Raw genomic sequence first — 26,134 nt, forward strand, 5'->3', positions numbered from 1 at the left:
GAGTTGCGGTAATTTCAGGGACTGCCAATTTGCACAGTGTACCTGGTTCTTCTACCCCTTTTTATTATCCAACATATGGTCTTGCTAAATTTTAAAGCAGATTATACTTAACAGTCTTCAAGTCACGGGTTTTGTGTCATTTTCTATACACTTGACTTTCAGAAAATAAAGTTCCAGCTCTGTCAGGATATTGCATGAACAACATAAACATAATAAGCAGTGGCACTGTTCAGGAATACTTAAATCTGAAGCTGTCTTTGAAGGATGTTGTGGCACTGAATGGAAAAATAATTGATTATAGTATCTATTTAACCCCTTTATCAGCATAGGATTTTCTTCTTTGAAACTTTTTAGTCCAGCTGGCCTTAAAAAATGGCAGAATTTCCCTACTTCCTTGGAAGGCTTCTCAAGAATCTGAAAATATTCACTGAAGTCAATATTATAAAAAAAATCTGAACCCCATAGCTGAGATTTAAGAAATGTCCTAAACAACATAGAAGACTTGTAACATTTAAAAGTAAAGTCTGTGTCCATTTAGTGTGTAGACATGTCAACCTGTGCAATCACTTTACTGTCATTCAAATCTGATGTCTTATCATTAACTAATTGGTATTAGAGTTTCAGTTCCCATGCCCAAGGTGATTTGGACTACGAAAGTAACAGGTCTTAAATATAGGGACAATAATATGGAATTAATGCTATGGATATTCAGAACTGAACAAGTGGCCTTAAACTGCCAAACTTGTGTTTACTTCAGACTGTCGACCAATATGTTTAAATTAGGGAATATAAAATCTCTTTTCTGCTTTAAAACCACAAAGGATTATCTTAATTAGACTGAGAGATAGTGTTATTTGGGGATTAGACCTAAAACCCTTCCTTTCACCCAAAAAAGAGAGATAAAAGTTTCATTTTCTTTCCTGCATACTCCAACTGCAAAATTGGAATACACACATAGCTGTGTGTATAGTCAAACACGTGATTTATCTTAAATTAATTTCTCTTATTTGTTGCTTCACATAGCAACTGCAGAGAGAGAAAGAATACAATAACAAGAAAATAAGTAAGATAAAACAGGAGAAGCTGGGGAAGCTGTAGGAGCTATTATTTTAATTCTTAACATATTTTCTCTAATCTGATGGGTTTCATAGAATCATCATTCCAAGAAATATATCAAATCTCAACACAAGCTAATGCATATGCAGGGCAGAATGGATGTCAAGAAGTCCCTGTTCTCCCTTCACCAAAGCAGGGACATTTATATCAGATAGATGCTTTCCTATCTAATTCTCTGACACACTTAAAAGTCTCTAAGCTATTCTTTATTGCAAGAAAACGTTCCTCAAGTCTAAAATGAGTCTTTTTCTTTTCAGTTTAAGCCCGGAGTGCTTACCTCAACATGAAAAATAAATTATGAACCTTTTGCTGCCAGTTTTTAAGTACTTGAAGACAGATATCACATCTCTCCCCTGGTATTCTGTTTGGTTCTTTAGGCTATAAATCTTCAGCTAATTCAATCAAACCTGTTTTCTAGATCATCTTCACTCTTTTTGGCTGACTGTTTGTCACTAACAAGTAGCCTTTCCTTTTGTGAAGATTGATACTAAAAACTCTCCTGGATTTGTCTCATCTGCCCATATTTTTCCATTCAGATGTTTAAAAGTAATTGTATATATAGTAATTATCTAAGAGATTGAATTATTTTATTGTATTTATACTTATTCAATAATAAATTTTGTGAATATTGGTGCCTCTGTACTATGATATACAACTATGTTGTGATTTACTGCAAGTAAACTAAACAGATCTTTAACAAGGAGCAGACCTCTTCCCCTCTGTTTGCTGGAGGATATTTTTAAACTAAAATATCCATCACCCTGGCATATCCTTAAAAAACCAGTAGCTGGAGCAATATACATTTGCAAAGAAATCTGATAATATGTAAAAAACATCATGATAATGGCCCTGCTATTTCAGGTTCATCTCTTACTTGTATTGCAACAGTAAAAGCAACTTTTACCTTTTTCTTCCTTATGTGATTATTTTCTTTGGTGCACAATAAGATATTTAAATTGTATTTTTTATTTTTTTCTTTTTTATTTTTTTTTTTAGAAGCATCATTAATCTTTATATATATTTTATTTTATACAGTATGGTTATTTTCCTGTATCACACCACCAGTCTCTAAGGAAAATGTGCTAGACATTAGCCTGATGGGCAAGAATATAAACAAGGAAATATTGGATATGGGGGAAACATTTCATGATCCTGAAAACAATTCCTCATTGTGTTTAATGCTAGTGTAATACTAAGAGCAGTCAGACCTGAACATGCCATAGTCCTCTTACCTTGTTGACAACTTTCTAGCCTGGCAAGCTGATGAATGAGATCTCTGAAGTTCTGTGTATACCTGACAAATGTCTCAGCAAGGGGCCTTTACTTTTGGCACTGCAGCTGTGCAACTACTTCTTTCTTTCGCAGCAAGGTTTCTTCATGTGCAACTCTAAGTCCTTTAAGATGTCACTTTAAGGACATCTTAGGCCCTGTGCTCTTCAACATGTTCCTAAATGACCTGGATACAGGACTGGAAGGGATACTAAGCAAGTTTGTAGATGACAAAAAACTGAGGGGAGCTGTTGACTCCCTCTAAGGCAGGGAGTCCCTGCAGAGACCTCTACAAATTAGGAGACTGGGCAATAACCAAACATATGAAGTTCACCAAGGGAAAGTGCTGGATTCTGCATCTGAGATGCAACCTTTGGTGTATGTACAGACTGGGAAACGAGGTGCTGGAAAGCAGTCCTGGTCGATGGCAAGGTGAATATCAGTCAGCAGCGCCCTGGCAGCCAGGAGGGGCAACCATGTCCTGGGGGCATCAGGCAAAGCATCGCCAGCCAGTCGAGGGAGGGGATTGTCCCACTCTGCTCTGCACTGGTGCAGCCTCACCTTGAATATTGTGTGGAGTTTTGGGCATCACAGTATAGGAAAGATATTAAGCTATTAAAGAACATACAAAGAAGGGTAACAAAGATGCTGAAGGGCCTTGAGGGGAAGCCATGTGAGGAGTGGCTGAGGTCTCTTGGCCTGTTCATCCTGGAGAAGAGGAGACTGAGGGGAGACCTCGTTGCAGTCTACAACATCCTTGTGAAGGAGGATGAGGGGCAGGCACTGATCTCTTCTCTGTGGTGACCAGTGAAAGGACCCAAGAGAACAGCCTGAATTTGTGTCAGAGGAGATTTAAGTTGGACATTAGAAAATGGTTCTTCACAGAGAAGTGGTTGGGCACTGGGACAGGCTCCCCAGGGAAGTGGTCACAGCACCAAGACTGACAGAGTTCAAGAAGTACTTGGATGATACTGTCAGGCACGTGTTGGGACTCTTGAGGATGGTCCTGTGCAGGGCCAGGAGTTGGACTCAATGATCCTTGTGGGTCCCTTCCAACTCAGCATATTCTCTGATTCTATGACATCTTCCCATTGGCTAAGAAGCAACACCTTCTATTTCTAATGATCATATTCACCTAGATCAGAATAAAATTAGAAAGCACAATGCCCATGTATGGGAGAAAACCTGAACTTGTGTAGTTATCTGTTAAGGATATTCATGTCCTGTTTAATCTGTTTGGACTCTTTCAAGATTCTTACTGGAATACCGTTCCCTTGGACTTGCTTTACTACTTGTGAGGAAGCTATTTTTAAACTCTTGCTCATCTAAATATCCTGTACATCTCACTGCTAACATAAAGAACCATTTATCTCACTAGCACACAGTCCTGCACTGCAGTAGTGCACATTGACACTTCAGTAGGTAAAAGTAGAGATTAAACTGTGCTTCATTCAGATTTCTTTGTCACAGCCAATTTCTGCTGCCAGAGTATCTTTCTTCAGTTGAGCAAGTAGATTTTAGTAGTAGTGAATACCATTTTGAACCTTTCATAATGCAACAACCAGTGGAGTACAAGGTTATCACCAGCTACTACAGTAAAATTAAGCCATTAGGAGTAGAAATAAGGTATAAGGAGTGACAGGCAGGACTATGAAAGTAAGCAGGTATTTCCCTCTCTGTCACCTTCTCCCTCCTCTTCACACCCCTCAATGACTTCAGAGAATGTCACAGGTCTACTCTTCCAAATATACCTATGTCATCCTGTCATCAACATCCTGTAAGTGCTGTTACTGTACTGTGGGTGCAGAATTTAAATATCACACACAGTATTATTGCTTTTCCATATTCATTCTAGCCTGTGTACCTACTCCACTTTCACCAACCTTTAGATAGTAGTTTAGCATTTGCATTTCCCCATTGTCCATCTGAGGTTTTGTTATCTCTACGTTGTTGTCTCTACAATACAGATATTGAGTACGTTTTATATAACATGCCTTTTGCCCAAGAAGCTAAGCTGAAATACTTATTTGAATGAGAAGCAGCTCTGTTGAATTAAGAAGCTCTCCAGCAATAAAGTTGAGAAGAAGGGTTATGTAAGATGAAGTTGTCATTTTCATCTTTTTTAATAATTTAAAGTTATAAAATGGTATCTTCTTAGAGAAGATAACTATTCATAAAGTAATACTATAAATTTTATAGCACCCAGCTAGATTAGATCTACAAAACTGTTCCTTTGAAAAGGATAAAGAAATTAATTACAAGAGAACAGGGTTTTTTTTCTAAGTTTCTTAAGAGACAACTCCTAAATCTGGGATACTGAAATTCTACCCAGTTTAAAAAAAAAATTAAAAATCCCACACTACAGAAAACCTATCACTTACTGCTTTCAAGAACTTGTCAGGTTTTACGAGGGTGGATAAAACTGCTTAAAAACTTGCCGAAGATTAAGATGAGTGTTTTAAAGAAAAGGTTAAATCACTCATAAATTTCAAACACCTTCTCTTTCTTTTATCACAAAACAGCCCATATGTGGGTCTGTCCAATAAATAGTCCTGGTGGAAGGTGGGGTGCATTTGCCTGACTGAGTCTCTTGAGTGTGATTGGGAACACTAACACTTGTGTTCATCCCTAAGCTTGAAGTTAAATTTTCCAAGGGCTGTATTCGAACTGAACAGCAATGCTCATCTTTCTCCTTTTATGAATGTATATTTTACTTTTCTGTGCGGAGTAAATCAATGCATTTGAAATCTGAAGCATGTTTGATAGTTCCTTCATTTTCAATCCAGACTGGATATTATTTTCCCCCTTGGTGAAGCTACTATTTACTGGCATTGCAGCTGTGCTAAGAAGACAAAATCAAGAGTCCAGGCTTCAACAAAATAGTATCTGTGCAGGAGTCACTCTCTGAGGTCTTAATTTTTGCACTGTGTGAGGACAGCTGAGTGTAGAACACAGGGAATATGCTGGGCACCAAGTGACTGCCGCAGGATTCCTGCCTGCTCTGCAGTACAGAAGAAAATTTTAAAACAGGCAGCAAATGATCAAAATAGAACAACAGATCCACACAGATAAAGGTCACCTACATCACTTACAGTATGACTAACTGAAAATAGGACTAGCTTTAAACAAACAATGAAGTTTAAAATAAGACATGTTAAGCTTATTTTTCTACCTTTAGTTATTCAACTTTTAGGATTTAAGAGTAGTCTCCATAGTCATTAACATCAGAGAATTTTTAGAGGCCAATCTGAGATTTTTCTACAAGTCTTTAACTGTAATACTTGGAACTTTTGAAAAATATAAATATCATGTTCATGATAAAACAGCAGAAATCTGCAATGCTCTTTTTTTTTTTATGGAGTTGAGTGAAACTTCATAAAAGTCACTACTTCCAAGAAAATCCATTGTGAAACTGGGGAGAGGGGAATTACCCTGAGAATTTTGTGACATTTTTTTCAATTAGGTTTTCAGTCACTTCTGTCTTCTAGTGGTCAGAGTATTGCAAGCTGAAAGGTTAACAGAAGGGGATTAAAATTCTGTGTGCAGTACAGTATCATACAACCCCATAATGCTCCAGCTCAAGCAACCAAGAAACAGGAGCAACACCTGGATCTGCATGATGCTCTGCCCAGCTTCATTACTCATGTCTGCAAGGAGGATTTACAGCTTCAGATGTAATAAATGCTGTCTCTGAGCCCTGTGCAAGTGCTTCTGCCTGAGCAGGGTCAGCCTATTCAAAATTTGCTTCTGGCTCTTTGTGCCATGCTCCATCATGCGGTATGGACATGGTCTGCAACACAGTCCTGTGCTTTGCACAGTAACAGATCATCTCCTTTCAGGTTAGAGTAGTATCAACCCAGTGTCAGAGAAACACTGAATCCAAGATTTTCTCCCCAAAGCTCAGTGAGGTTTAGCATGATCCAGAGAAGCACTTATACACATCAGATTTCAGGATCTGTGTTTTTTAATGTTTTTTCAATTACCTGAAGTGGAGGATTTGGAATACACAATTTAAGTAGAAGGTGACAATGTCAAGCAAATGTAAGAAAAGCACTAAATTCTTCTACTAGAAGAATTACAAGTGCTTTACTATACTCCACTCAGAACCACAGCTGTGGGTGTGTGCTCTTAGGCTCTGAATTTTAATGTTGAGGAAGCTCTTTTATTATTCCTTTGAATAGTTAATGCTGTGTCTTTTTCCTTTACCCCTGCAGTGATGGCTGGGCAGACAGGTATGATGTGACAGAAGGGTACCAGAATGAAGCAGTTGGTGGGATAACGATCAAGCTCCAGTCTCCAGACGTGAAATGGTTTGATGATTACTACCTACAGCTTCGGCCAGAAACCAACCATAGAAATCCATGGTTTCAGGAATTTTGGCAGCACAGGTTCCAGTGCCGGTTGGAAGGGTTTCCTCAAGAGAACCCTAAATATAACAAGACTTGCACAAGTAAGTGAATTTATTACTTCTGCTGTATAAAACAATCTGACTGAAGGTCCTGTGTAAATAGCTCATGTTGGACTGATGCAGCCTTGTTTGGTGAAATAGTGAGTGGGGTTGGAAGGAAGTAAGCTTTAATTGCAATTCTTGCTCTTTTCAAATTTTGAGAAGCACAAATTTAAAAGCATTCAGGTTTCTAAAGACACAAAGGAATGATGCCTCAGTACCTAACTACTCTTTATATTTTAAAAACTTGATGCTACTCCATCTCCATAGGCATGTAAACACTTTCAAAAATAGCGTAATACAAAATTGAATGTGTCTTTTCTGAAACAGAGCTAATCATAGTGCTTTGGCTCACAGGAACAATGAACGAGCTAATATACTAAAAGGTATCTGAAGCTCACGTGGTATTTGTGAACTTCAGATGGAAGACTAGGCAATTTTAATGATTTCATTAGGTTTTCTTTCAGCCATGGGTCATTTCAGGAAATGCCATTTTGAGCTGATATTTTTCATTCAATTGTACTAATTTTAGCAAAAATTGCCATAACATTTTGTCACTTCTACACTGCAGAGCAAAACTTTTTTTTCTCATATAGATGTGGCACATTTTTCTGGGTTTTTCTTGTTTGGGTTTTTTTTATGACTTCTGTTAATTGCTCTTTATTTTGTGAGGTGCCAAGCAATACTAAGGTTATCCCTAAAAGCACGATTCATCACCCAGTGTGCAATAAGCCAATCTCACACACAGAGCCAGATATTTATTTCATATTTGCACAAAGATGGGTGCTAGGTGGTAAATCCACAAAGCTATCATGCTCATTCTCAAAACTTTACTACATGTATGCTTTAGAAAACAAAGTACTACATTTACTTTTACTACAAGTATACTTTAGAAAACAAAGAAATCATGATTCATTGGTCGCAATTTACCTAGTTCTCTTATCTAATTAGTATTTTACCTCGTATTGGTTGAATGATTCTCCCACTTCTCATGCTAATTAGCCTGCATGCTCAGTCTTGATGGTCAGTGGTCTGAAACTTCCCCTGCTGAAATTGCCTTTTACCCAGTTGTCTTGGTGTGCAAGATGCAGACTAAGATCTGGGTGGAGGGAGACCAAGGCAAGAGGGACTGAACTGGCACCAACCCCTTGCATTACAAAGGGCATGGGGACCTATGGCTGCCAGCCACATAACAAGAGACACAGCAGGAGCCAGGGACTCAGCAAGAAGACTCCAGACTATCTCAAAGGGGTCCTTTTTTCAGGGTCCTTTCTTTGAGCCTAGGAGGCCAGTTTCACTGATAAGGCAAGACCCTGTTTCACAAACCCCTTCTTATTCTCTGTAGCTCTCTGGGCAATTTTTAAACTATTTCTGACCCTTGAGATATCAGTAAGACAATGGGTATCCTGACAGAGTTGGGGCATAAGGCGGTGCTGTGCTGGACATTAATGCAACCACAGCTCTAATCTCCAAGGGGTCCTCCCTCTTAAAAATGTCAATATCTTCCACACATCAGTGAGAGAAAAAAAATGTCTTTAAGGATCAAAGTCTTGGATTTACGCAACACAAACCCCAATGAAAGTCCCACTTAATGTTCCTAAGTCTTTCTTTTAACTTGGACAAGGTCGCAGAGGAAGTTTGAGATGTAAACCTAGTCTAGGAATCCCAAAATCTCAGTGTACACCTTCAACATTCAACTGATTTTTCTCCATTACTTTTGTTGTTCTACCCTTCCAACACAGTCTGACACAGGTTTTATTTGCATTATTGACAGGTACTGCATATCGAGCAGCAAACTTCATTGCTTTCCCCACAATAATGTAGATCTCTTTCTTGAGGTGTCAGTGCAGTGGGCATGGCTGGATGTGGGCTAATAAAGACTTGTTTTTTATCACTGTGCTGTGTAAGCAACAACATTTCAATTTGACTTTTCTGGGTTTCTTTTTTTACTTACTTTTTGCCAACACTGCAAGAATCTAATTTATGTTTCATATGAAAGATCAGAAACTGTGAAATGTAAGTACCCTCAGTGTCTTTTATAGTGCCTAAAATACAATTCATCACCACAAAAAAATTATTGTGGGAGTGCAGGGAGATGTTGTTAATACATTAAGTCACCCAGTTGTGGATATAAGACAACTTAATCATAAAGCTTGAATAGCTCGGCATTAACAGCACTCATGGCTGGAAGGTTTCCCACACAGAGCCACAGTTCAAACAACTTCTTAAAACCTGGGAATGACAAAACACAAAGAAATGTACAAGAATACAAATCTTCTGATTTGCAAATCATTAATAGAGAAAAGGACCATTTTCCCAAATAGATTGTTCTAATTACTTTTTCTTCAGTTTTATTGTAATATTCATTGCCAGACCACGATGGATAAAAGAATGAAAACCAGATAATAATACCTTCAATTCTTTCTTGTTGCTGTAGGACAAAAAATGATAATTCAGTTATGGAGTTCCCTGTGGAGTTCCCCAGGTTAACAACATTATGCTCAGCAATCAGTTAAAACTGCCCATTTACTCAAGGTTTTCACACAGGAAGTTTTTAGTCATCATGTTACTTGGTTTTATAGGTTTTATTTTTGTCTAAACCATCTGTCAAAATTCATGTGAAGGAAATTCAATGTTTGGCACGAAAGATGACATGTAGATTTACTTAATGACTTTTTTTCTGTGTCTCAAGTGCTAGGACACTTATCCTGTTTTTCTCATAATAGCTGCAAAACTCGGCAAGGATGAATGACAAAAGTGAAAAAACATTGAAGTTAGACAACTTTGCAGATTTATCATCAAGAAAGACACAAATATATTCACTGAGAAATGCAGGAGTGAAAGATTGGAATGCTGGGAGTTTAAGCTCAGAATTAACATGGATTTTTGAGACTGTTATGGTAGTTTTTGTTTCTACCTCATTTCCTATTTTCCATATGAATTTGAAAACCATGTCTTTATATAGATTCTTGTATTTATATTTGTTTTTTTTAAGCACTCAAAGTTTTGAGTCTTAAATTCCATCACTGCAGACTTCACAGTTGTAAAGATGACACTTGCACTCAGTGGCCACTACCATTCCACAGACTGTCCTGACAGTTTCTGCATGGTGATGAATATGTTGGTTCTGCTTCAGATTTCACCTGATAAGAAAACAGGACTGTATCCTTTAATTTATCTAACTGAATGCATGCTCTTCTCCACAAACTGCATTTAAAAAAAAAAAAAAAAAGAAACAATTTACATAAAAAAATCAAGCTAAAGGTGTTTCTCAGAATTTCAATTAAAGAGATTAATTTTCTTGATCGATGATGGAGAGAAATCAAAACCCATTTTTTGCACCAAAAGTCAAACAATTCTTTACTTCTTGGCATAATGATAAAAAGATAAACATAAAGCTGATTGGTGCTAATAGATCAGGTCATTATTAAATAAAGGTGTCTATACAAAAAGCAATAACAATTATGCTAGTGGGAAAAAAAATGAATTATTCTCTTTAATCTGGTTGTGTTATCATGAAAACATAAAGAATAGTTAACAGTAAAAACAACTCATTTAAATAGCAAGAAGATAAGCACAGGAAGATATGGCTGAAATCTAATAACTGGCTTCACCTATGCACCAACTATGGATTTAGTTGTTTAAATCTCTTTATTTGCTTTGATGATGCCTGCCTAGTAGAATATTAGGCTAAGTTTATCTCTTTAATAAAAAATACATGAAGTCATAAACCAATGAAACCATCTCCACTATCTTGTGAGGTTTTTTTTAACTTTTTAATATAAGCTATTCATAGACAGTTCCAGGAAGGTATTATTATGAAAAGAAGATATGATTTGGTAAGATATGTAAAATAAAATTATGAAATAAGTCAAACAAAGAGAACCCCCAAAAAATCCAAAATAATTTTTATCTATCAAACACTAAAAGGTTTCCATCCCTTCACATACACTTGTTCACATTGAGATGAAAATTTCAACATCGAGCTCACTTTTCATTTGCAGATTTGAACACACTTGCTTAATCCAAATGGGTGTCACTGCTGTTGTTAAGTACATTGATTTTCTTCCCAGCTGGAGCACAACAGAAAATGAGAAGTTTACAGACTTATCTGACCTGATTCTCAGTGCGATCAGTTCCATGTCACAGGAGAGCTGCTACAAGCCACCTCTGAACAACAAGAGTCAGAACAAAGAATGTAAAATACATGTTTAAAAGGAAAGATATAGTGGCCTTCAGAGACTAGGTATTTTACAAGACTTCAATTTGTCTTCACCTCTGGCACCAGTCAGATTTTTTTTTTTATCTAATATCCTAATTCAGTAAAGTTTGTAAATAGGGGTGCCAGCTGATCTAGATGAGTAACTCCACTCAATGACCATCTTCAAAGTGCAAAAGGCTAATCCAACCCTTTAGTACTGATTACCTTTAGAGCTTTGAAGAATAGATATTTATGTGCTTGCTTTCTTTAAGACAAGCATTCCACTGGAAATCAAATGCCTAGTACTTTTTCATCCTAGTGGAGGTGTTTTACAAATGTGTCTTAACACAGAGCAGAAACAAAACCCAACATAAGCAAAGTATGCGGTGAAGATCTGGCTCAATGGACATTAGTGGAAAAAGTCGAGTCTTCAAAGTCACCAGGAGAAGAAGCATATTTATTAAATTTAGCAGTCTGTTAAATTGTTTATATTGCCTCCACTGCTAAGTGACATAATTTTTCCCGTGCTGTGTAAAAGCCGGAGGCATGGATGGAACAGCATTTTTTATGATGATATTCAAACACAGAGCAATACCAGAACACGCATCCCAAATATCTGTGATCCAAGTGTAAGACAGCGAAGAGTAAATAGGTAGAAGTTGATACTGCTGAAGCAGTTCAGTACCTTATTTTGACTGGCAGAGGTTACAGACTTCAGAAAAAAATAGTTTCATATAAAGGAGCAATAGAAACAAGAATCTGGAGGGAGGTCACTTGTGCAGGTATTTACAGCAGGTTCCTGACATTAAATACTGTGGTTTGAAACAGAGAGGCAGAAAAAAAATTAATATTATGGAGGTTGGGTCATCACAAAGATAGCCACAGACAGAACACAGAGGGCACTGAAAGTCAAGAAAGCAACTTATGTCTGATATGATTGAAAGCAAGAAGCCATTGACAGGGTTTGAAAGGAATCATCATAGTGATGAACAGGGAAAAGGAGATTTGCAGCAGCATTCTGAAGGGGTCTTGGCAGGATGCAGAAATCACAAATTCCATTCATGATTTAACCATGTGGCTTCTCTGAGATAAAAGTACTTTTTCTGAGAGTGAAAAAATTGACATAGAAGGAGAATGACCGATATATTCTAAGCAATTCAGATGAGGGTTAAGAATTAATTAGCTTATTTGCAGAAAGGGAGATTAGGGAAATTTGGGATACATATGAGAAAAGTTTTAGAGCTTAAGGTACATAAAATAAAAATGAAAAAAAAAATCTACCTGTTTACTAAACCTCATACTTTTAATGAGGTCAAAAGGTCACACAGAAAGTCCCACACTTTCAACTGAACAGAAATTTGGTTTAATAAATGGCCCTTTTGGGTTTCCAGATAGAACTAAGGAATAAAACATGTTGTCTAATTTTGCACTGCAACACGCCTATAATCTGTTGGTTAAATGTAAGCTCAAATGCCAAAACTGGTTTAATCAGAACTCAGCCAACAAAACATAAGTGCTGTCAGAACGAAAGGGTATTTTCTGTGTTTCAAGGAATGTGTCATATTTAAACGTCATATTTCCCAGACTTAACATTCCTACACGATTATTTATAGATTGCAAATTAAAACAAACCAAAACAAGTTAAAATTAATTTCCGTCTTTTAAACAGTGAATTAAAAAGCATTTTAATTCTCCTGAATAAATCCTGTGTGCCATTCAGTTTGATATCCATTCTTGAGAAAATGGTGTGGAGAAATAAGTGTCTATTTTTCGTTCTCCTAGGATTTACTTAAGCTGTTACTCTTTTTGCTGATTTTGTCAAACTTTACAACAGAAGCCAGAGTCCCACTGTTTTATACACAACCAAAGGTGAAGGTCAGCCTCTAGTTAAATTTGTGGGAGCTCTGAGCATGCCTCCGTCAGGTAGGCTTAAATACATGTAAAACACCAAAGTCAACTAAACACTCAGAAAAAAACTTTTGAAAGTCCTCTCTGCATTTTAGGACACTGAATTTGGTCTCTCAGTCATTCTCAACATTTTGGTGCTAATCAACACTCAAAGTGTAACAGTGTTGGCATTAGCTTTCAGTTGCAAAGTGTGAAAGTCAGAACTAGTCAAAAGCATTGGGCAAGTGGATTGCATTCAAAGATATTTGAAAAATGTTCCATAGCAGTATGTTGATTCAACGACACACACTTTGAAATAAAAGCATTGAAATCAGTAATATTTTTTTTCTTATTTCAGTAACACTGAAGTGTTTTGCTTGAAGTTTTTAATTTACCTTCACATTGTTTCGGTGTTATGCTATGCATTTTGCCTCAGCATCAAAATGACGTTTCCCAGTGTTGCCAACTATCTCTTTTTTCCCCTCAGAATTTCCTTTTCAGAAAAGATAAAATCCAATCTTGAGGTTTTGTGTTCCTTTTGAATGGAAAGGGACATTTAAACTACATGAAATTTCCCACAGAGCCAAAAATATCTCTTCAGCCCAAGAACCTGTAATAAATTAAATTAGGAAAATAAATAAATAAATAAATAAAGCATTGCATTTGATTTTTAGCAGAAAATTGCATCTGGAACCTTACAAATAACATAGAGCTGGAAGTTACTTTGTTTTTTCACATTGCTTTAATAGAAAGCTCTCATGAAAGATTTTAAAAAAGGTTCCAAAATAAGTCTTTTACTGTATCTTTAAACAGTGATAAGTGGATATGAACATTATGCTTTACCTTGGTTCATATGGGCAACCTGTCCTGTATTTTATAAGATTGCATGCATTTGTTCAGTAGAGACATGCATGTTTCTGAGATGACTGACTTGGTGGCAAGCCATCCAGAGCACACAGATCCCAAAGAGTACCACTGGGACAGCACAGACCTACCAACAGACCTAAGATGTCATACTGTATCCTGCAGCAGACATACACTACCATGTCTTTGTGGCAAGATTAGCCTGTTGTTCTGATTTTTCCTAAGATAGTCACTAAGGCAAAAGAAAAAAAAAACAATAGGAAAACACATTGTCTGGTGGACTTGAACTTCAAGTACTGTGAGCAGAATGTGAATATGGGTTATATTTGCTAGCAAAACTAGAACTCATTTCTGTCAACCTCTTGTCTCTCAAAACTAATTAGCACAAAGAATCACTGAAGTTTTTAATTACATATATATGTGGAAACTGTATAGAAACTAAGTTGTGACATAATCATGGGGAAACATTATGAAATAGTTGGAGACTGTAGGCTATACCTGTTGTTTCCATCATAATGCCTCTTGGGATTTTGTCATAAACAACCTTTTGATCACTGAGAAATTTTAAAATAATAATAAAACCCACTACCAATGTCCCTTCATTTTGAAGTAAATTCATTGTAGAGCAAACAAAGTGCTCTGCACTTCAAAAAAAAATGTTCTCCCACATTGTGGCTCTCATTTTGTTCTGTTTCTCCTCAGGGAATGCAATAAGGGGGTAGGGAGACTGCCTGGAATGTAAAGTATTTTCACTCTTTTACCCTTTTCCCATTCTTTAAAATGCAAAGTTTTCTCATCTTTGGAAACGTTAGAAAGCAGAAAAAGCATATTCAACCATGGTAATTTTGCAGTCTTTCATATCCTTGCTTGATGAGGCTTTGCAACATCACCAGCTGGCAAGTAGAAAAAATTATATCTTATCTTCCTTCAGGGTAAAAATAGGAAAAAAAAAAGAGGAATGACAGGTCTTGCATCAAAAAATTCATAAAATAATGTAATTTATTGAAGAATGTTTATTTGCGTGCTAAGAACTGGAAACAATAGACAAATTTCAGAATTTCCTGCAAGAGGTAATTTTTGCTTTTCCATATTCGATGAGACAGAGTCAGTCTTGGAGAATATTTTATTAGTCCCACTGGTAGCTGGGACCAGAAGTGCTGGGGGGTTGCTGGAGCAGCTCTGGAGAATGGAAGCAGTCTGGAGCTGGCTCACTCTGCACAGAAACTATCAGTATCCCTAAGTGCTTTCTTGAATCACTGCCCATAAGTACACTAATTATTTCTAAATAGATCCAAGAAATGAACTGATGCTAGTTGGAATAATTTTCTTGGTGAAAGAACATATTTCTTTTTCATCATCTATATATTTGTGTTTTGGAGACATGACAACAGAAAAAAACAAATTTGGATGAGGAGTTTAGTGCTGGGCCATTTCCACACAGTTAATCATACAGTAGAATCACAGAATAGAATGGTTTTCATTGGAAGGAACCTTAAAGATCATGTAGTTCCTCTCCCCCTACCATGGCCAAGGACACTTTCCACTAGACCAGGCTCAAAGCCCCATCCAACCTGGCCTTGAACACTTCCAGGGATGAGGCCTCCACAACTTCTCTGGGCAACCTGTGGTGACATCTCAACACCCTCACAGTAAAGATTTTCTTCCCAATATCTAATCTAAACCTGCCCTTTTTCAGTTTAAAGATATTCTCCTTTGTCCTATCACTACATACCCTTGTGAAAAGTCCCTCACCGGCTCCCCTGTAGCCCCCTTTAGCTACTGGAAGGCTGCTCTAATCATCAAAGCTGGCTTCAGAGCCATCCCTGCCCAGCTCCCCATAAGAATGACCAGGTTCAAACCAACAGGTTGTGTCAACTCAGGCTCCACACAGCTGAGCTTGCCTTCACATGGCCCCAAGCCTTGTTCCATGAGATGTTGCTGAGCAGCACGGTATGTTCCGGCCTGCACAGCCCACATTTATCCACTGCTGGAATTCTACTGAAGTCTCTTAAAGTGAGTCACTCCCAGAAGAGTGGGCAGAAACTGTGCATGTTTCAATGCTCTGAGTTCATAACATTCTCAGACTGTTCTTAACCTTTGGTATAGTCACAGTCATATAATAAATTTGGGAACATACAGACAAATCCAGACATACACAATATATATTTAACCAGGAAAAAGCACAGATATTAATCATCTGCTCCAGTGGCAGCGTATTCCTAAGCTGATATTTAATACATTTAATCATATTGTAAATGCTCACCTGAATCCTGTATATATTCCTAAATGCCCTATAGAATAAATATTTACATACTTAAATTTCCCATGAAACCCATGAAAATTTTGCTTTAATTTCAGAGACAGCATGATAGGACCTCAAACCTCCAGCCAATAACAAGCAGATTGCATTATGCAGAGGAAAAACAGGGAGGTAGTGAGAAGTAATCATCTTCCTAAGGAATATTTGGTCTAAAGAAAGGTGGTAGATAAAAGGTAGTAAAAAGGAAGTATTCTGAGATGGGAAAGTGAAGGACAGATGGGTTATCTGATTTGCCAAGAAAGGGACAGGATATGTCTGTGTAATATTTTGTAGACATAAATGGCTATATGGCTTCAAATCTGGAACTGTTTCATGGTCTCACAGCTTGAAAAATAATGGAATAAGCCCTTATTTACTTACCAAAATTTCTTGGACAAGAAAGATAAAGGAATAAACTTAACAAAATTCAGGGATCTGTGCACATTCTCTAGCCACTCATTTTTCAGAGAATTCCACAATGTTTGATCATTTATATTTCCAAGTACTGTCCCACTTTCCTCATTAGGTAAGATGTGATTCACCATACATTCTTCCATTGCCTTGTGCATCTTAATTTCAGGAGGCAGAATTCTTTATTTCTGCAGTAATTATCATGATACAGTGTTAATATTTATTGGCTCTGAGGTATTGCAGTGCATATTATTATCTATAATCATTTGGACAGAAACACCAACTTCAACACAGATTCATGAATAGGTTGATATATTCTTAGTAACGTTTGTCTGAAAATGAGCTACGTCCTGAAAAAAATTGTAGTAAGAATGGACTGGAGACCTATGAAACGCAGGTTTGTACCTGTCCCATGGACATTGTCACCTCTGTACCTCCAGCTTTTGCTGTCTGCAGCATTCTGGGAGCAATGCTGAGTCTAGTTGCAAACTATGGGCCAAGAAAGATTCATAGCTTAGGGGAGTTTTACTCTGAACTGGTTGTAGCATGGTCCCAAGCTTTGAACACCCAGTTGCAACTGTGGTGCATTAGATGCTTTCCTAGGGCACTTTATCTGTGCTTTCCTGGGGCACTTCATCTATGTCTGGGGCACACATCATTTAGTGTCTTTCAAAAGAAATTTGATATATTGCTCTGAAACGGTGACACTCAATCCAGCCCAAAGCACAGTGAGTGAGAATGAGTTGGAAATTTGTTTTTGAAAACCCATACCTGAACTGAACTAAAATAATAATGTAAACATGCCCTGCTTCTCCCTACACGCCAACATTAAATGGCATCACACTGGATTTTCCAGCTCACAGGAAAGTAAGACTTTTTTCTGTCTTTCCTCACTGTTTTTTCTTGTATGAAAATGGAGAAAAACAGATCTTTTACAGATACATAGTTTGGTTTGTTTTTTTTTTTTTTTTACTCTAATAGAAAAGACTTCTACTATAGATATTGTAAGAACACATATAGGTTACAGTCTGTGGATATTTATTCTCTGCCCAGTCATTCTGTAGGAACTCCTCAAATTCTGTTAGATTATTTCATTATTCTTGCTTAAGAATTTAATCTGTAAACTCAATTCCATTGAATGCTACTGAAGCCATCAACATTAAATTTCACATCTCTCCATGTCATGAATGACTCTGTGTCAGGAAAGGTTCTTGGCTGAAGACAGAACTCAGGGATGAGGTATAAGAATAAGAATTTGTGTTAGAGTTCCAGCGAGAACAATATGCACCAACTCTCAAGTAAGCAATGTGTTTAAGTCTAAGTCATACAGGTTGCAGAGATAGATTTAAAATATTTTTCTTTTTTTTTTTTTCACTGAGTGAGAGAATTACCTTTTAGTTTGTGTATTCAGTTTTCACTTAAAACCACTTCTAGGATCACTGAGGTAAATAAGGGTTACTTAAGTGTTTCAAGTCTAACGTGTCAAAGTACTTTGTGAAATTGGTTGAAAATCACTTTCAGCCTTGACTTTGGTGGTTTTTCCGGTTTTTTGTGGGGTTTTTTTTTGGTGTTTTTTTTTTTTTTTTTTTAATACTGGTATTTTTAAAGGTCATATTAAGGTATACTAAAGAGAAAAAAAATTATTTTGTCTCAGTTTTTGAGATGTTCCCTTACCTACAAAGTCTTGTGGTACCGTAAACTGACCTTGGCAGGTTGGATTTGCCCCAATATAGCCAAGTGTGACAATTAATATCTCAAGTGAATGTTTTCGCCAGCAGCAAAAGGTATATTAAAATTTTCACAAAGGCTAATTGCCTCACAACTCCATTGACAATTTCCAACAGCTTCTAGGAAGAGCTAAGCATTACAAATCATCAGGTGAAATGAATGAGGCTAAATGTTTAAAGAAAATCAGAATAATAATTCCATAAAAATGAAGCACAAAGCCCAGAGGAGAGTGTTTCTGTAAGTATTAAGTTATTAGATTTTTAGGCAATCATATGCAATAAAGCAGCCGAAATATTGTTTTATGATAAATACTATTGCCGATGCAAATCTGATTCATTCTAATGGCAACTATAATTAACTGCATGATGTGTGAGCTCTTAATTTTGAGTATGAATAATTGGTTAAACCGAGTTTTGTGTATTGCAGTGTAATACACTTGTAAAATTTTCCACTTAATTTCACTTAATATGGGTTTTACATGTGCTCCACTGTTGCAGTTTTTATGCCTATTATTTTTAATTAGGAAACAGCAATACCTTGGTAGAACAGAATGAATGAGCAGCACTGTGTGTTTCTTCCAACTATTTTTCCATTGTGAATACTTCAAGCTCATATTGCTTAGCCTTCCAAAATGTTAATCACTGCTCATGAGGCTGACTGGAATTGGTAGTGCCAGCTTCTGCATAAAATAGAAGGGAAAAAGAGATCTCTCAGTCCTCTCATTCACTTACTGACCTCTACGCATTGTTTTTCAATTCAGATTAGGTATTTTACCACCCTTCCTGACGTGTTCCTATATATTTTAGTGTTTAGAACTGTGTGGTGATGTTCTCATTCACCGCTGAAAAGGGGAGCTTGTATGTATATGCACCTATTTTATGATGGGATCAATCACCAGCTGGATATTCTAACTCTTCTCTGCAAAAGGTGTCTAGACACTCTGTGTTGTTACTAATAATACTGGACTATAAAAAATAAAGGCCTTCAGGATGCTGCTGAATAAATTTTTATTGCACTTTTCACAGCAACATAAATAGAGAATAGAAGTGCAAACAGGTTTTAAAAGCCAAACAAAGTAAGATTCACTGATTCTGGCTAAACAGACTCAATGCCTAACCTCTTCGCAGACCTGTATTGTATCATCATCCTCATTTCATAAAGATAGAAGTGCAAGAGATGTAGAAGTAGGAGAATTATTAAGGTAGGAACTTTTGGTACAGTAAAAGAATGGTACCTCGCTGAGTCTGTTTGCACAGGCTTGGTTCCATGTTGCTGAAACAGAAATGTTTTCATAGAATCATGGAATGGTTTGGGTTGGAAGGGACCTTAAATGTCATCTACTTCCAACCCCCGTGCCACGGGCAGGGACAGCTTCAACTAGACCAGGTTCCACAGAGCCCCATCCAACCTGGCCTTTAACACTTCCAGGGATGGGGCAGCCAAAACTTCTCTGCTTTTGTTCGCTGTTCACTGCTTTTCTACCAGTTGTAGACCTTTTCTTAAGGTCCATAGACCTCATGTTAACATTTACACCTATACTAATATTTCTGAGGTTTTGGAGAGATTTCTGCAGGTGGGGAGAAGTTTCTGGATTCCCCAAAACACTATATCATAATGTCCATGATTCATGCTTTAAAAAGACACATGAAAGAGCAGCAGTCAAAAAACAACATAGCTGTGGTGAGGTGATGAACTGCAGAGGAAAAGGCATTATTTGGATAATAAAATATTTAGGGAGAACCTCTTACATTTCTTTGTTTTTATTTTAACATAGTCAGTGTGTGTATCAGTAAAAGCATCTGCTATGAGCTGTTGAAGACACTTTAAAATACTTTTTCCTCTATTAATAATCAACCCATCAACAGATGTCTGAAGAGCTGACTGTATTACAGCTCTATGCACTAACCCCCTACTTGTTCCCTGGCAGGTGAGATGACTCTGAGGACACAGCACGTTCAGGACTCCAAGATGGGCTTTGTAATCAATGCAATATACTCGATGGCATATGGGCTCCACAACATGCAGTTGTCGCTGTGCCCAGGCTATGTGGGCCTCTGTGATGCCATGAAGCCCATAGATGGTCGGAAGCTCCTGGAATCCCTCATGAAGACTAACTTTACTGGGGTCTCTGGGGACATGATCTTGTTTGATGAGAATGGTGACTCTCCAGGAAGGTAATGTTGACATTTGTCAAACTGTTTAATACCAGAGATGTTAAACGTGTGTAATGAAAGCATGCAGGCTTGACATCAGAGCTAAGATTTCACTTCTAGTTTCACATTTCTTGACTTTCTGTGCTTATTTTTAAAAGATAGCTCTTTTTTTTTAATGTGCAATTTTATTGTGTTAAAGATATAGATTTTCAGTCATAAAAGCTTCCTGCATGAATTTGCATTTTCATCTGTAGCATTTAAAGGTTCTATTACTCAAAAAAACCCATCAGATCTTTATGTTTGTAGATCATGATGGCCACCACAGCATATTTCTCTCTCTGAGTGTTTAAATGTATGTGTTTGATTGAGCAATAAACAATCATAGCAGATAGACTTCTTTTATTAAGAAAGAAAAAACAATATCATAAATATTGTATTTTTTTTCTGGGATTTTTTTAAATCAGAATTATTAAAAATCTGCTTCCATATCTTTCAAATAAAGCCTTATACAGCTTCCCCTCCAGGCTCATCACCATCTTCGTTGCCCTTCTTTGGACACTCTCTAATAGCTTAATATCTTTCTTGTATTGTGGCACCCAAAACTGCACACAATATTCAGGGTGAGGTCGCAACCACTGCAGAGCAGAGTGGGACAATCCCCTCCCTCTACTGGCTGGTAATACTTTGCCTGATGCCCCTAGGACATGGTTGGCCCTTCTGGCTACCAGGGCACTGCTGACTCATATTCAACTTGCAATTGATCAGGACTCTCAAGTTCCTTTCCATGGCACTGCTTTCCAGCATCTCATTTCCCAGTACACCCAGGGTTGCCACATCACAGGTGCAGAATCTAGCACTTTCCCTTTTCCATCTACATTATTGGGAACTTTTAAAACATCTTTGTGATGGCACTGTATAAACAGATGACTAGAGGGAAAGTTGTCTATTCTGTACACTCATTTAAATTTTGTCTTGTCCCACTAATGTGAACGGAAAGGAGAGCATGGGTAGGAAAAGGAAAATTCATTGATAAGAATATTTTGATATTTCCAAAAATTTCTGCTATTTCAGAACTGAATATTTTTTCTTATCTTATTTGAAAACCTGCAAAGTCAACATTCTCCCCAAAAGCAATCAGGATAGCCACCCAAAAAGAGTCTGTGTCTGTCTCTGGAGACACAAATGTTCAAACTCTTCAGACTCAGAATTTAAGGAAGTGCACTGCGAGCTGGTAGGAGAACTCAGGTACAAACTGGCAGAAATCTAGGAAGATTTCAAATGGAGACTTATTTTCAGATCTGTTTTAGCATGAGTAAGGATGTCTTCTGCTAAACTTTTCTATTTTTACAAATAGCTGAATTTTGAAGAAATGTGTTAAGTCTGATTTTTTCTGACCGAATTCTTTTTAAAAGGCTTGTCCCAGACTTCTCTGAAAGGTTTCCTCTTTGGTTTTATTGGTGCTCAGACGCAGTGAACTACATCCTACCCTGTTCCTGTGTGTTTCACTTGTTTCTTGCAGATAAACTGGAGTGCCATGAATAAGTGATGTGTGACCTGTCACAAATAAACAATATGTGACATGACAACATCTATGACAATATCTAAATATTGCAAAGAGGTCTTTGTTTTACCTTTTCCTCATACTGGCATTCTTAACAATAATGATTTAACACCATTTTTTTTTTCAAGGAATTTAATTGAATATCTAGGATATTTTTAAATTCATTTCTAAGAAAGATGCTGAAGGAATTATATCATGTACAGTAATTTGCTCAGTCCCAGGACATAACTGTTTCACTGAAGAGCATGCGAACACCATGTTGATGGGGACACCATGAGCACCTCAGGATAGCCCAACTTTAAGAAAGACCAGCTTCCCTGGATTTGTGTGATATTTGTGTCTACTCAAACCAATGAACTTTGTATCTTTGAAATCATAGTTCTTTTTCCCTCCTCTCTAACAATAGTCACATTATTAAATCCAGTCTATGTGCTTAAATCAGACAACATTCAGTCAAAATTTACTCTTTCACAATTAAGAAGATTTTATAGGAAGCTCCATCTCTAACATCCAGGTTTTGAGTAGTGTATAGTCTTTTAAGCACTGTCAAACAATATTTGCAAGAGGTGGGCGATGGTGCAGTCACACTGGAACCACTCATCTGCCCTGTTCACTTGCATTGATAACTGCATCTTCACTTCATAAAACTGGAATTTAAATCCTCACAGTTGTACTGTGGTGGTGGTGTTAAGCAGGAAATCAGAACATAAAAAGCCTTTCTGACCTAGATAGTTCAGGATTTTGATGTATAGTAAAAGGCATTTGATGTTATAAAACAGATGATTAATCCCACAAGTTGCTTTGAATCCTGGCCCTATTTCAAATTCCTTTATGTATATGTTGAGTTTTAAGCAGAGACAGCCTAGTGTAGGGCTTGTTTTATGTGAGACAGAAGACGTAGAGAAAAACAAAATGAGTATGGAAGGACCAGCCATGATTTCTCAGGAAGATAACAACTATCTGTAAATACCATAGAAACTCTAAAGAGAAACTGAGAAGGCAAGAAAAGACAAGAAAAACAAGTTGCTGGTGTTTTAACTATGCTACCAATAGAATATGAATTCTCAGCAACTTCATGGCACTCCTGTTTTGATACAAGTATTTTGCACTGTGATTAGAGCACTGCTGGAAATGTGCTATTGCACCATCTGGTCTCTCCTATCCTAAAGTGACAAACTGTCCCTGTGCTATCTCAAGGAAGCTCCAGGGACCCAGTGACTCATGAACCTCCACTATAGCAATGGACTTACTGAATCTGGCTATTTCTATCTGTCCGCCAATGCTGTTCTCCAAAGAGAAGAGAGACATGAGTTATGCAGAAAATAGTATATTTAATTTTTTAGGTTTCTTTCCAGTATTCTCCTTGGGATTTATGGAACTACTATAGGAGGGGTCATTGGTTTAGGTTCTGTGGCCTGTTAAGCACTGACAGTCCTATGCTGCTCCACAGACTTTCTGCAAGACTGTGGGAGCTGAAAAGGAAGTAGGAGGAAGAGGAACATGAAACTGAAAACTCTGATCAGCTCTATCTTTGACCCAAAAGCAGCCTAGGACTGAGTCATGAATGTACTTTCTCTTCCACACTATACTGTACAAGGAATTAAATATGTTCTGATCACTGGGGAATTATATGAAAGTGATTGTATGGATGGACTATCATTTGCTGCTGCAACGGTGGAGAAGTAAAAATAAAAGAAAAAAAAAAAAAAAGAAAGATTCCTGGGCAGACTTTGTGCCTGAAGAGTGGTGCCTGATTCCTCTCTGGGTGTCTTTGGCACAGGAAGTTGCCTTTGCTCCCATAGACCTGAGTTACTTCTACCTCACTTTGGGAGTTTATCTATCTTCAGATTTCTTCTCTCAGGAGAGGAATAAGCAGCTGCAGACAGTGAGGATCACGTAGCATCATGAATTGCTATTACTGGTTTAGATTACTCAGCATCTGTTATACGGGGAACTGGGGTTCCTTATGCAATTGGCTTCAGTTGCACAGAATGAATTCTGTTTGACTCATTTTCATGGTTTCTCTGAAACAAATAGTCAGTCTCAGGAGCACAGCCACTTAACCCCAGACTCTTCAGGGAAATTTTTATGGTGATAGAAAAAAAAAATAAAACAAACAAAAAACCACCACCAAAACCAACACCCAAACAAACACAAACAAAAACCAAACAAATAAAACACTCTCAAACCTCTAAGTTAAAATAGAAAGGAAAAGAAAGATTATGATATCAGAGAAATTATTGTGAGATACTCAAGAGCAAGCATAATGCTTTAAATTTTTTCTTCCTTATTTTAACAAGCTTGATTTTTGACTGTATTTCCTTTAATTTGAAACATTTCATGATGTTCTCCTCACCTCAGCTATGTCTCTCCTTTGTGTTTCCAAAGATATGAAATCATGAATTTTAAACAAATGGGGAAGGATTACTTTGATTATATCAATGTTGGCAGCTGGGACAATGGTGAGCTGAAAATGGACGATGATGAAATATGGGCAGAGAAAAGTAATATCATCAGATCTGTGTGCAGTGAACCCTGTGAAAAAGGCCAGATAAAGGTAAATATTTTCTTAATTTGCTTCAGTCTTGTAGCATGAACAGCCTTGAAATTTGAAAGCAAGTTTTTCTTGACTTTTACATAGAGACAATATCCCAAACCTTAATTAAAATATACAGACTTATGTATTTAGTTCTTACTCCTATCATAATCATCTAATTATTTTCATAATTTGCTATTTTCTTGTACTCCCATATCTGGGAACTGCTGAGTTTTTTTGGTTTTTACTTGTATTCCAAATGGTTAGAAACAGATATTGTTTGGAGGTATTTGCTGCATATTTTTACAGCATCTGAATCAGTGGAGTGAAAATCCCTGTCTGGGACTTGTCAGTACACTTGCAGGTAAATTATAAATAATAGTTGCTACTATTTCAGTGCTAGACATAGTCACATAAACTGGAACATTATTGCTCAGACCTTAAATCTGTGGTATCATCAGAGAACAACAACATATACCACTCCTTCCAACCTCAGGAAATGTAGGTAACAAATTTTTTTAATCATAGCAATTTTACTGCTTCCTTATTTCCCGAGTTTTTGATTTTTCCTTCCTCCCTTTCCATGCTGAAGTAAGGAGGGTAGATGTATCTGTCACATATTAATTGTACACTATTATCCTTCAGCATCCCATGACACTTACTGCAGAACAGTTAAAATACTGCAAGTCCTTAGCTTACCTTTTGTCAAATTTTACATATGAAAACATATGTAAAGGAACTCACTTTAAAATAAAATCTAAAAATCCCTTCTATCAAAAAAAAAAGGTTAAAAAGTTAAATTATCAACTAGGGCAGCATGAATGTGTGTTTATGCTGATAAATCAAGTGTCAATTTTTGTCTCAGGTGATCCGTAAAGGAGAAGTGAGTTGCTGTTGGACCTGCACTCCTTGTAAAGAGAACGAATATGTATCTGATGAATACACATGCAAAGCCTGCCAGCTTGGCTCCTGGCCCAATGAGGACCTCACAGGTAAATGAGTTGTGGCTGTGCTTATGTTGTCAATGAAAGTGCTCATCTGCTGAGCTGAAGAAATAAATGACAGATACAAGTGAATATGAGAACTGCTTTGGTCAGATCAAACCCAAGGATAAAGCTGAAATTTGAACTGAAGCTGATCTTTATCTCCTCTCTTCAACCTGACCCAGGATTTGTTAGCATAATTCAGCTCCTTTCTAAAGACCTGGATAACTTGATCTAGAAATAACAATAAAAAAATAGTCCTGTCCTAGCCTCTAGCTGGTAATGATCTTACTTTTCACCAAACAGGTACAGAAATTAAGTCCTTGTCAGCGAAATAATTAAGGGAGATCAAATTTCAGAGTTTTATTTTCTTCCCAAGTAGGTACAGAAGACTTGTGTATTACCTTCTTTTTTAACCTGAAAAAGTTCTGAACTAGTTGCTGTAGTTACCACCGCTAAAAGCACGAGTGCTCCAAACAGACTTCAGTTTGCAGTAGTCCTTTGTTCATCAGAGTCTGCTGGAACACAGGGTTCATCCTTGCCATGGCTTAGACGTCTATGCTCTTGCAGAATACCAGTTTGGTTTCTTTAGAGATAAATTTTTCCAACACTTGTATCCCACAGCCTCTCTTCTTTATGGCTAATAAACAAAATTCAAGTATCCAAATGCTCAGAGCAC

At 37.2% G+C, this 26,134-nt stretch overlaps 1 protein-coding gene across 5 annotated transcripts in view; it reads left to right on the forward strand.

Moving 5' to 3' along the window:
* Positions 1-26,134, forward strand: part of GRM5 (glutamate metabotropic receptor 5) — a 241,633-nt gene that overhangs the window by 170,622 nt on the left and 44,877 nt on the right. For all 5 annotated transcript variants that reach the window (XM_017819715.1, XM_017819716.1, XM_017819717.1 and 2 more), the window contains 4 exons: positions 6,600-6,835; positions 20,150-20,396; positions 24,325-24,493; positions 25,338-25,464. In XM_017819715.1, coding sequence (XP_017675204.1) covers positions 6,600-6,835; positions 20,150-20,396; positions 24,325-24,493; positions 25,338-25,464 — 779 coding nt within the window. The remainder of the gene's footprint in view (positions 1-6,599; positions 6,836-20,149; positions 20,397-24,324; positions 24,494-25,337; positions 25,465-26,134) is intronic.

This window comes from Lepidothrix coronata, unplaced genomic scaffold, assembly GCF_001604755.1.
Source record: "Lepidothrix coronata isolate B3197 unplaced genomic scaffold, Lepidothrix_coronata-1.0 Scaffold76, whole genome shotgun sequence".
Lineage (NCBI taxonomy): Eukaryota > Metazoa > Chordata > Aves > Passeriformes > Pipridae > Lepidothrix > Lepidothrix coronata.